The sequence below is a fragment of the Camarhynchus parvulus genome, chromosome 1A, assembly GCF_901933205.1.
Source record: "Camarhynchus parvulus chromosome 1A, STF_HiC, whole genome shotgun sequence".
NCBI lineage: Eukaryota > Metazoa > Chordata > Aves > Passeriformes > Thraupidae > Camarhynchus > Camarhynchus parvulus.
This window is the reverse complement of record NC_044586.1, coordinates 21,602,535-21,614,913: the sequence shown is the minus strand read 5'-3', so window position 1 is coordinate 21,614,913 and position 12,379 is coordinate 21,602,535. Positions and strand designations below refer to the sequence as shown.

General features: G+C 47.4%; 2 protein-coding genes across 5 annotated transcripts; one reads left to right on the top strand and one right to left on the bottom strand.

Moving 5' to 3' along the window:
• Positions 1-473: 473 nt before the first annotated feature.
• MPST (mercaptopyruvate sulfurtransferase) lies at positions 474-5,113 on the bottom strand. Of its 4 annotated transcripts, XM_030960418.1 has the most exons (5): positions 4,911-5,113; positions 4,562-4,640; positions 4,082-4,155; positions 2,072-2,724; positions 474-1,461 (listed from the first exon to the last, which is right to left on the bottom strand). In XM_030960418.1, exons 3-5 carry the CDS (start codon positions 4,120-4,122, stop codon positions 1,163-1,165), a joined length of 993 nt encoding a protein of 330 aa, XP_030816278.1. In that variant the 5' UTR covers positions 4,123-4,155; positions 4,562-4,640; positions 4,911-5,113; the 3' UTR covers positions 474-1,162. The 4 variants fall into 4 exon arrangements, with proteins under 4 accessions (XP_030816278.1, XP_030816276.1, XP_030816279.1 ...); XM_030960416.1 differs by lacking the exons at positions 4,562-4,640; positions 4,911-5,113 and having other exon boundaries at positions 4,082-4,305; XM_030960419.1 differs by lacking the exons at positions 4,082-4,155; positions 4,562-4,640; positions 4,911-5,113 and adding an exon at positions 3,161-3,255.
• Positions 3,277-12,131, top strand: TST (thiosulfate sulfurtransferase). The gene is given in 3 exon segments (XM_030960421.1): positions 3,277-3,951; positions 11,652-11,872; positions 11,875-12,131. Coding segments are annotated over 3 exon segments (885 nt in total). The 5' UTR covers positions 3,277-3,365; the 3' UTR covers positions 11,953-12,131.
• The last annotated feature ends 248 nt before the right edge of the window (positions 12,132-12,379 follow it).

Here is a 12,379-nt window from a genome sequence, read left to right as displayed (position 1 = left end):
CAAATTCTTGAACATTATCAGGGATACCTGGTGTGCGTTCAACTTTTAAACATAAAAGAAAAGGTCTTGGGGAAAAATAGGTTTCAGTGCAGGCTATTCCTCTGAAGGTCTCAGTTCTGCTAAGTTTGCAGGGAAAGGTTACATGGCAAGAATGAAAATACCCATGCAGTCCACTTTCTACTATGTAAGCTGACATCCAGTGTTTCAAGAACAGAGCTGTAACCTACAACTGTGGACTTTAAGGCAAAAAAGCAAATGGACTTAGGACTGAAAGCAGGAAGATGGTGCAGAGACCCAAGAGAAAGGCATGCCATTGTGCTTCCTGGGTCAAAGAGCTTGTTGAGGTTAAGGGGTGTGGTTCTACTCACAGAGAGAAGGAAATATCTCATTTGAATATCACTGTGGACAAAGTGATTCCATAAAAACAGAAATCCTGAAAATATTCACCTAAGCAACAGTCAGGTAAGTTCCACTCAGCAGAAAGACCTTGAAACATGTTTATTTACATTGTTTAAATCCCATAATCTTTTCTTTTTCTCAAGGGGGATTTCGGACAATGGGGCTACAAGGCTGGCTAAGTACACATTAGAGTCCAAGTACAAGAAGAAATACAAATCAAGTCTCTAGCCTAAGTGCCAACCTGAATGCTGTACTTGCTCCCTTAACAGCCATCTCTTTCCACAAAGTTTTGCACTCAAAGTGGCCATAACATGCATGGATGGGACAGAAGCAGAGAGTAGGATTATGAGGCACAGTTATATAAGTATGACCATCCTGTGAATGAGCATGATTGAATGTTTTGAGTCAGGAGCTTGGCTTAACTCAATTAATTCCCCATGCTGGCAGCAGCGCTCTCTGCCATCCATCTGATAAGGTGAAATGGTCACAGAATCACAGAATGGCTGAGATTGGAAGTGACCTTGGGAGGACATCTGTTCCACCCTATCTTCTCAAGCAGGGTCACCTAGAGCTGGCTGCCCAGAACTGCTGTCACCTTCATCCTCCTAAGCAGCAGCAGGGTAAGGAGAAGTGCTGAAGCACCATGTGCGCATGATTGTTATCCAATGCCTTCATCTCAAGACAATCAGGAAAGCTAAACCCATCTTTTCCAAATCCTGTTTCAAGGCAAGCTACGTGCACAGCTGGGAAACAATGCAGCTTATTACACTGTTTTCCCTTTTCCCTCAGAAATAATGTTTTCAGGCTGTGCCCGCATGTACCATTCCACCCAGGCCCCATCGTACACTGCGACATCTGGCTTGCCACAGAGGTAGGCGCCCAGAGCCACGTGGCAGGCAGTGACCCCAGAGCCACACGTGGCTACCACTGGCTTCAAGAGGTCCACCTTCTTCTCCTGGAACAGAGTGCGGATCTGCTCAGGGGTCTTCTCTAAGCCAGACTCTGTGAGGAAATCAGTGAAGGGGATGCTCGTCGACCCAGGGACATGACCAGGCTCAATTCCTGGAAAAAAAACAATGCAGACAGGAATTAACCTCTATTGTCTGGGACAAGTCTATTGCAAAGCCTCTTCTGTTTCACTGAGAGGAATATTTATTGCTTAGAGTAATTTTGTTAAAACGAGTACATTTATTTTTGTTACATTGGCTTTACTAGATTACTGATTACTCAGGAAGGATGGCTCTATGTGTAACCATCATGTTACCACATGGGCACAACCCTGTCAAGTTCCATTCTTTCCCCTAGTTCCCTCCACATCTCTCTCCCCATCACAGCAACCCACACTGATGAAGCACCTCCACAGGCCATTCTGAGGGGAAGAGTAGCACCAGTACTTGAGGAGACCAATGAGAATCTTTGGGGTGTATCGAAAGCTATGTTCCTCACCCCAGCCCCTCATGAGGACAAAAAGATACATGGCTTCCCTACTACTGAATTTTCAAAGAATAGCTCTTGCTAGTCAAAAGGGAAGGACAGGTGGACACACTGCCTGAAGTCCCATCCCATAAAAGACAGCCATTATTTCCTAGCATTTCCTCTACAGGAGTCAAAGTGATGGGCACCCTAAATGAAACCCCTCTTTATAATGCCACTGTCTCAGAAGGCACTTTACCATCTCGGGGCTCTGGCTCTACTCCCCGGAACCGTCCTGCAGCACGGGCATCCACTAGTTGGAAGCGACGGGAATCCAAGTTATCTAAGACATCCTCATATGTTTTCACCAGGGACTTGTCCAAGGAAGCATGGAACTCAGATGGAGCTACCTGGGTTTTCCCAGAGCTAAGTGCATTCCCCTCTCGCTGCCAGTTCTTCAGGCCACCATCCAGAAGGGAGACAGCTTCGTGTCCAAAGACCCGGAACATCCACCATACCCGAGGTGCTGAGAAGAGACCTTGGTCGCTGCCATCATACACCACAACATGAGAATCATTCCCCACACCCAGCTTCCCCACATACTCGGCAAAGTCATTAGCCTTGGGCAGCATGTGATCGTAAGGCGAGGTTCGGTCACTGCACTGGTCGATGTCAAAGAAAACTGCACCAGGGATGTGGCGCTCCTCAAACTCCCGCTTCGGATCGCGCTTCATCTTCGGCAAATACCAGGATGCATCCACGATTTTCAAGGCCAGGCCAGCTTGCTGGGACTTGATGGCTTCTGAAAGCCACTTTGCAGATACCAGAGCTCGGTAAAGGAGTTGCTGCGACATCGCTCCCGAGTCCTGGCTGAGATTAGCCAATTTCTGGATTCTGCCTGAGTCCACCTGACTGCAGAAGGTAGAAAATCACAAATTAGAGACCAGCCTTTCAAAAAGCAACTGGACAAGGATGCATTTTGGGACCCATGTCTCCATTGAGGTGCTGGCTAAGCCTACAATGAGGGGCTTGAAATGCTCCAGCCCTAAAAGTAGTTTCCCAGACCTCGTCCCAAGTAACGCCCCGAGCGGGACAGCCACGGCAGCCGTGCCCTGCGCCCGGCCCCACGCAGCTCCTCTGGCCCCATCCAGGGACGCCAGCCAGCACCGACAGCAGCCAGAGCGGAGCGGGGCAGCCCAAGGACCAAGTGCTCGGCGGTCAGGCACGGCCCCACGCCTCCGCCCGCCCGGAGCACACCTGCAGCCGGGGCCTTGCGGGGCCCCGCCGCCGCCCGCTGCGAGTCCCCCCGGCTCGGCGGGGCCGCGATTGCCGCCGCTTCGCCCCGTACCTCCGTGCTGGGCCTCGCTGCCCGCCAGCCACGGCCGCCGCCGGAGGGCGGGAGCGCTCCCAGCGGGCCGATCCCGGCCGTGCGGCCGCCTCCGTGCCGCCCCTCGGGCCGCGCCTCCCGCCGCCATTTCGTGTGCTGGGCCGTGTCAGGCTCTGTGTGTGAGGGGAGCGCGGCCCGGCGGCGGCGCCCCCGCCGGTGCCCCGAGATGGCGCGGCAGAGCCTCAGCCGGGCGCTGGTCACGGCCTCCTGGCTGGCGGAGGCGGTGCGGGCTGGGCGGGTGGGCGCCGGCCTGCGGGTGCTGGACGCCTCCTGGTACCCCCCCAAGGAGCGAAACGCCCGGCAGGAGTTCAAGGAGAGGCACATCCCCGGGGCGTCCTTCTTCGACATCGAGGAGTGCCGGGACAAGTCCTCCCCCTACGACTTCATGCTGCCCAGCGAGTCCCACTTCGCCGACTACGTGGGGGGGCTGGGGGTGAGCAATGACACCCACGTGGTGGTGTACGACGGGGACGAGGTGGGCACCTTCTACGCCCCCCGCGCCTGGTGGATGTTCCGGGCCTTCGGGCACAAGGAAGTCTCTGTGCTGAATGGTGGCTTTAAGAATTGGGTGAAGGAGGGGCACCCCGTCACGGCGGAGGTCACCCAGCCCGCCCCGGCTGTCTTTAAGGCCAGGCTGAACAGGGCCCTGGTGAAGACTTTTGAGGAGATGGTACAGAACGTGTCGTCCCTAAACTTCCAGGTGGTGGATTCCCGCCCCGAGGGCCGGTTTCGGGGGACAGAGCTGGATCAAGGTAATGGAGGTGGGACTGGCACCTGCCCCAGAATGGGATGAATGTCAATACTAGACTGGGAGTAACAGCTCCTGACAGCCATCAGATTTTCCTTATGCACAGGCATGCCTCAGCCCGACTCATTGATTACCTTAAGGGATCCACAGTTGCACGTTCAGACCCCAGTGCCATCACTGAATGCTTTTGTTGCAGTTGGCTATAAAGCTGCAGGAGGAAATAGCAGAAAAGGGCTGCAGTCATTTGGTTCCATGATCTCCCATCCCACACCCTGCAGAAGTTCATCAAAATGCAAACATGGGAGGTGAGAGCTCCCAGGGGTTTGTTCAGGGGCCTATCTAAAACCAGCAGACACATAAAAACTATCAGTATTCATACAGGCGCCTCTCACCATAATGAGTACACAAGCAAAAGCCAAGGTTTTAGGTAATACAGTAACCCAAGGGACATTCTCCTTATCAGTCTGACTTCCAGCAAATAGAGAATTTGGTTGAGCTGATCTTTGTTCTTTTGCTTGTGTAAGAAAAGTCTGAAGCCTTTAGCAAATGTATGGGGTGTCAGCCTCTCTCTTTTAAGTGCCCCAAGTTACAGGAACAAAAACTGATTTTGTTACCTTGGTGAAACACTGGACACCCAAGTGGCAGGGGTGGGAGAAATCCTGTGCAGTGGGGACAGCAGGTACAGCAGTGTGCCTGGAATGAAATTGAAGTTGGTTAAAGGAGACCCTTGCTGTGTAATTTAAACCTTGGTGTATCCCAGAATAACCTCCCTTCTGAAAGGGTGTAAAGGAAACTTTCCTGACTGACCATTCAGGAGGCACTCTGGCAATCACACTCCCACCACCAGAGACTTTAACTGCTGGGACTAAAGCCCCTTCTCAGCAGGCAGTTCCACTAAACTGATGGGTACCCCACTTGACTACCTACACCCCCCGCACATACACTCAGACCAGGTTTTCTTACCGTCTCGAGCCTTGGTTTTCCTTAGCAGAGCCTCAAAAGTCTGGTTCCTTAAAGCAATTTATTAACAGTACAATAACAGATGCAGCCTGAGATCGTGCCTCCAAGAAGGGACCTAAACAAAGGAAGCACTGAACTTCTATACCCTCCCAGTCTCTGTGTGACAAAGTCCTGGCTCTTCCTGCTGAGTCCTCGGCTCCTGCTGTGTCTCAGTGTCCGGTCACCTGGCTGTGCCACAGGTCCTGTGCCCTCTGCTGTGCCAAGGGTCAGCGCCAGTTCCTGGCCTCTTGCCTGGGGCTCTCACAGCCCAGAGCCCAACCTGCGGCTGCCACTGCAGCTGCACACCGAGCTGCCAGCACTGAATGTGTTCCTCAACAAGGGAATCACAGAAATGATTGGAAAAGAAAGCGTTTCTAGAAGAAAGCACAGAAAAGCTCAGCAGCAGCTGTTGGGTCTGAGCAGAGCCCACCCTGCTGGTATGTGCAGAGGGTTTCTGTGGTCCCCAGGCTGTGCTGTCCTGCTGCCTGCCCCACAGGTTGTTGTCATTTTGTCCTGGTTGTTCACATGTGTGTGTGTTGCTGTACAGCCAGTTAGTGTGACAGCGTGTCCTGAAATATGTTCCTGCATCCAAACTTCAGGAGCACGTGGCTGTAAATGACTGCACACATGGATGGCCCAGGTGTCTACAGGGAGCCCCTCAACACATTTGATCTGCAGAAAGACAGTGTGGAATGTGGGAGAGGTAATGGGAGTGATGGAGGAGAGAGACTGTGGCTGGGGAAAGGGAAAGTTAGGCTTGTAACTCATTCTATTTCTTCTCCTACCACAGCCCATCAAAGTGAAGGTTGAATTTTAACCTCAAGATGCAACTAAAATGCTCCTTGCTGGGAGCTGGTAGATTTTGCATTCTTTCCCGAGGTGAGAGTTGTCACCAGATGACAAATACCACAGACCGACCCAACAGCATCTTCAAAACAGATTTTTCCTTTGAAATGAGTCAGCATGGAACAGCTTATTTGTGGTGGTCCAGTTTTGCTTCCCACAGCAGATCCAGCAGGATAAGCACTCCAGCTGCAGCTGCTCATTCCACAGGAGCTTGACAGCTCTCTGAACCAAGCTAGCCAGTAGCAGCACATCAGCCAGCAGTGGGTAAAAGACAGTGCTTACACCGAAAAGAGCAATTTGAAATCAATGCTGATTAATTGCAGGGGTCATCCAATCAGGGAGGACGCAATTTAGAGAAGACTAATGGTCTTCAGGTTAAGGAACTTTTGCCTTCTCAGGTGATTTCAGTTTAATTATTGCTTCAGTTCTTGACTTCCTAATTAAGTCAATTAATCTCTCCTGTTCTGTGAGCCTCATCTCTAGAAGAGGCTAATTGCAGCTGACTCTTTTGCCTCTTTAGTTTTTCAGTTCTTTGTGGTAAGAATTAATTGTTCCTGTTTTACTTTTATCCTTGCTGGGATTTAGACCTATGTACTGGTTAAAATAAGCATCATATAGTACTATTTTTTATTTGGTGGGAGAGGTTTACCAAAGTTGCCAGAGTGGAATAAAGTGGACATCTCTGTAGGCCAGGTCTCATAGGTCTTACATGCAGGTATTGCTTTAGATGAAAAGCTTGGATGTCCATGCAGAGTGTGCAGCAGAAGCCTGACAGATGTGCAGCCCTGACCTATGCACTGAGTAGTTTCAGGTGTCCCTGCACAGTGCTCTGTTTCTGCAGGAACTAGCTGTCCAGGGTTGATGATAAAAATAATTACATGATGGTTGCCAGTGCTGATCCTCTCTGGCTGTGGGGCACTAAAAACTGATGAGCAAGAATTATAATTAACAAAATGCATACAGAAAAGTTGAAATTTCTGAATTCTTTTGCAGACATCTGAGAAAAGAGGCAAAAGTTGCTAGGCAAGAACTCTATCATCTAAAAAAAGAGAGCAAACCCAAAATAATTTCATGAGCTTGCAGGTAGTTTTCTTCTCTTTCTCAGCCCTGAAGTAGTCCTTGTCTCCCTTCTGCATATAGAGCTCTTCAGATTTTGCCCATTTTCCCAGCTCTCCATCCTGCCTGTCCCAAACATAAAGCTTTTGCTAATCTTGAATGTTCAGTGGCAATGAGAATGAAATGTACATTTTTCTTTCCCCTCTCTTCCGAGAGGATTCTGCAGCTGGGAGTGGACTGGCTTTGCTTTGATCATGTAATAATACTTGGGGCACAGGAATGGAGAGTGAGAGACTTCATCAAAGTCTGTTTCAACCCACAGGAACCTACGAGGACTTTCAGAGAGCTGGCCAGGACCAAGCTTAAAGTGTTCTTTACAGTGCGTTCACGGTAGGTTAGACAAGATCAGTAATTGTCCCTCCTAAGACATACCATTTGAATGGAGGAGGGAGATAAGCAAGGAGGCAACAGAGGAGGCCTTTGGAAAAGAACTATCTGCAGCCAGCACACTCCAAAGCCACAGGGAGTTAAATATGGGCTGAGCAAATCTTTTATCTTTTTGACATTAAGAAATTCCATCTGGAGCTTTCATCGCAAAGGGAAGGCTAGAGAGGAGGGGCTATGGTCTTAGATAAATAGCCAACAATAAAAACAATATGTAAGCAGAGAATCTAACAGATGTGGAAAAGGGGATTAAGTAGTGAAGAAGATAACATATTACAAGTTATAAATTGTGAGGAAGGATTGCCAGACACCAAGCTGAGTGAGACTTGGCAAAAGGAATTAAATAACAAAATCTTCTGGAACAGAGTGAACAAAGGAGAACAAGGAGAGAAAGAATAAATAAGGTTGCTGTTCAGTTAGCAGGGGTTCCAGGTGGAAGATTATTTGTGTGTGGTCTTGGCATTATACTGAGCCCTGAGTCTGTGCTACCATGTTTTCTTCTCTCCTACGGATAATTCTGCAGAGCAGGGAGAGGGCTAACCAAAAGATATTCCCATGCTCAAATCAGTGAGGCAGATGATCTCAATCCCAAATATGTGTCAAAAATCAGTCATGTGATGTTGGAAATTCATGAGGCAAGAGTTTGATGCATTTATTCAAAGCATGGTTCTATGGGACAGAAACAAGTGCAAACTTCATATTTAGAATAGGGGATACAGCACAACCTAGGTAGCTGTTGGTCTTCTAACATGGATAGACTGGGAAGCTTTCAAAAAACTCTTCAAGAAAAATTACTTTAAACAAAGGCAAAATTGCGTAAAATATGTTGGTAGACTTGCACTTTCACCCAGGGGCTTTATTTCCTTGCCAACAGAATTGGTTGACCAGATAAGAGAAATGGAAATATGCATGTCTGGAAGTAATCTTTTCTTCCACCCGTTGGAAGCATCTACAAGGTAGAGTTGTGCCATTTGCACTTTATTCATGCTTTGGGCATAACATTAGAGGGGCATTTATTAGGTCAATATGAGAAAAGGGCAAATAGCACAAGTATTGTTAGGTTTTAAAAATTGACTGAAAAGGAGAGAAGTGAGATAAGAACAGTATGTACTGAAAGAAGATCTGTGAGGTTGTAAGTTGCCAGCATGGTCCCATCCTGAAGCTTACGTGTTTTGTTTTGTGTTTTCCTGAATCATCAAGGCTTTGAACATAGGGAGTTGTTACTGAAATGTGCTGTGGCACAGCCATGGGAAAGTCTAAATGATTGCATGGGGAGTATGATGTGAGGTGCCACCTGCAGATGTAGGAGTGTATAACACTACGTAGAGCAAACTCAAGTGCTTAGTAGCCCAAAACTGAACTGCTTGTGTTTCTCCTACAAGCCAGTAACCCACATTTGGAAGCAATAGAAGAGGGTAAGACTGGGTGAATTAGTTGGGTGCAGGAACATCACATGTGATTTGACCTTGGCAACAGCCTTGGCAACTCCTCTCTGCCAACTGTGACAGTAGGAAATGCCACTTCTTTGTCCAGAAGCCTGCTGGACACCTAGAGCTGTTTATAGGGTGGCCAAGACAGGGAAAAATGTATCTAATTGGCTCTTACTGAGTTTAGGCTAAGGACGTGAGATTGTTGGGAGTGCTGAGGGCTTGCATCAGTCTGTTGGAGGAATAGCAGAAGGGCAGAAAAACTATTTCAGCCATGGGGCAGTGTTAGCTCAAGGATAAATGGTGTATGGACTGACCGTGATGGAAAATAATGTTCTTCCTCACATGAGCCAGGAGGTACTTCAGTGGGAAGTTTCATGACAAGAATCCAAACTATTTCTGAGATGGATGCTTTTTTGAAAGGCAGCTTATAAAATGATTGCTGAGATAGCTGGGGCCCAGGCTCTGTAGTCCTAGGGTTCCTTCCTGGAGTTTCTGATGGTGACTGCATGGATCTGATGTGGAGTGTCCTCTGTTTCATATGGGACAGGAGCAAATGTATCCTCTCCCCTGTTCAGATTCCAGCTGCATCCAGCCTTGCCTTCCAGTCCTATGTTTCTCTGCTCTTGACCTAGCAGAGAGAGATTATAAAGCATCCTCAGCCACTTGAGAGCACTCCTTAGGCAGTCCAAGCAATTGTGGTTGTGCAGTTTCAGCTCTTTTTCTCAGCTGAACACCCACATATGTGAATAAATGCAGTTTCTACAGAATTCCCCATCTTTCACCCACAGAGTGCAAGCACTAGTCTCTGACTCCAACAGGCATTTAAATCTCTGGAGCAATAAAGTCTCCCTATAGATCAAAGTCGAAACTGCTCTAAAATGAGTGTTTTTTTCAGATCTGCTCAGCTGCTACATGAAGAGTTGTTTAGGGGTGGTGGATTGTCTGTCTCCAGTAAGAGAGGGGTACAAACCTATTTTAAGGTGTGTGAACAGTCTAGAGAAGCCATAATGATCATGGTGCCTGGGACACCTAGAAAGTGAATTGATGACCCAGCAAGCTTCTTTGAGCAAGAATTCCTTGCTCATCCCTAGTTCCCTAGTTCATCCTCCAGGGCTTCCTGTTCTCAGTACACTTCCCAGTGCCCTAGGATAGCTCACAGATTTGTCTATATTGGAGTGATCACCAGTACTGCAGCAGAGCCTTGCAGAAATCCTTTGCTGAAAGCATCCTTTTCCATTTACTCTGTGGGAAAGTGGTAGCCTAACCCAGGCATGTAAGAGGCTTCAGTAAGCAGCTTTGCAGTCTGAGAACTATATACAAGGTTTTCTCAGTTTCTGCTTCATTTTTTATTTCCTCTCTGTCATACAGACACTGTATTGATGAGTAAGTTTTGCAGTTCTGTGTACTGAAGTGATGAGCTGTTGTCTTCTGGAACTGGAAAAAAAGTGGTGGAACCGTCAGTCCAAAACACTGCCTCTTTTATTTTTTCTTTTCCTTTTTAAATGTTAGTCCCTGCAGAAGTCAGCAGTTTTTCTCCCAACTTCTCTCAGTAATGCTAAACATTTCTGAAGGATGCATGAGGTGACTCCTAGACAACTGTGCCGTATTTTTAATGCACCCGGGGAGGATTAATCAAGAGACAAAGAGGGTACATCTGGAACAGGAAGAGAACTTGTGAAGCTGACTCAGGGCAGCTTTGATTGTCTTTAGGCTCTGTCTTTGTTCAGCAGAGCAAAAATTCCCTTCAATTCCGTGCCAAAGCCATTTTCCCCTTATATCTCACTATGTCATGTTACCACTCTGCATAGTGATGAAACTGCAGTGTCATTATGTACGATGTCAATCCTCTGTCTAGGTATACTTTAATCATTTGACTGTAACAAAGTCAAATGATTAAACTGCCCCAATCATTCCCATCTCCCAAGACCAGTTATCCCAATAATTTGGGCACACAGAAAGCTGCCAGTGAAACAGGTTACTATTCATGTGATTTTTTCCAGATCTGTCTCATTAGAAGTTCAAATCTAGCAAGGAAACATTCCCTGAAACACATTTTCAGTGTAATACGTAATGGTTTTGGCTCCAGTGAGGCGTGATCCAAAGCCTCTCAAAATGATTGGAAAAGCTTCCATTATTAAGCCTTAAGAGTCTGAATTTGAAGGGTGTGATGCCAGCCTTGTCCATCGTATTTTTATATCTGCAACTCTCTAAAGATCTTCTTTTGACGTACAGTTTTGAACTTGCCTAAAGTGGTCAGATACACCAGCAGAAAAACAACCTGTGCTGATTTCATCCATGGAGTAGATAAGAAGTGATACAAAATTTAAATTCTGACTTCTCTGACCCCGTTGTCCCAGGATAGCTGCCTCAGAAGTGATGTACCTGACTTAAGGTTGCTGTATGATTTCTTATTTATTTTTCTGAAATATGACTTTAAGGTGATGCAGGAATGAACTGTGAACAGATAAACACTTTCACAAATTCCATGTACAGGCCTCATTTCCTGCTTCTGAAAACTACAGTGTGTCACTACACACTGGTGGCATACCTGGGGAAGGTTGGAAATGCATTGCTTTATTCCTCATATCACAGGTGCCCTTAATGCCTTTGTTAAGGCATTTTCTGTGGAGGTTCTTTGGTTCCTGTCATGTCTAGGGTTTCTTCAGATTTCTACATCTCATTGCTTTCAGTGAGGAAATAGTTTGCTAAATATTCTGGAAGTTTTGACTTCAACAAAGTTGAATAATATTTGTCCTCTTCTTTTTAGCCTTATGCCACTTTGCATCTTCATCATCAAGTGGAACAAATGAGTCTTCTGGAGGGAGTGAGGCTATCTGCAGTGATGTCTCTAATGTCTCTTGTGGGTGTCTTTCATCACCTATGTTAATGTGTCCTTGCTCATGTTTCATTTTCTGGTTCACTCTCGCAGGGTTGGAGTCTGGCCACATCCCTGGTGCTGTGAACATACCCTTCCACTCATTCCTATCAGAAACAGGGCATGAGAAGAGTATTGAGGAGATCCAGGAAATATTCCGTGAGAAGAAGGTGGATCTCTCGACGCCGCTGACGGCCACGTGCCGCAAGGGCGTCACGGCGTGCCAGATTGCCCTGGCCGCCTTCCTGTGTGGCAAGCGCGACGTGGCCGTGTACACGACGGCTCCTGGTCCGAGTGGTTCCACCGAGCCCCTCCACACTACAAAGTCTCCGAGCTGAAGCGCAGCAAGGCCTAGAGGGAGGGCTGGGTCTGGGGTAACATGGTCTAGCAGCTGTCTCCAGCCCAGGGTAAAGCAAAAGGGAGATGTGGAAGTAAAGAAAATAGCGGTTTGTTTAGATTTTTCCAATTTTTTAAAGTATTATCATTCGGTTTCTATTGAACTTTTGATTTTTGACAATTAATAAAATATTAGATGATGCATCTGTGAGTATTTCTAATTCTCTTCTGTTACCTGTGACCTGCTTGTGTTGGGTGGGAAAAGCAGCTCTGCATCATGAAAGAGAGTTACACTCTGTGCCTGAAGACCTGCAGAAATTCCAGTGGTCTGGTGAAAGATCAGGAGCAGAATGAATGCAAAGTCCCGTGCTAAAATACAGCACTGGATATTGGACATGGGAGGGCCAAGCTGTGGTTCTGTCATTGACTCTATGGAAGACTTCTTG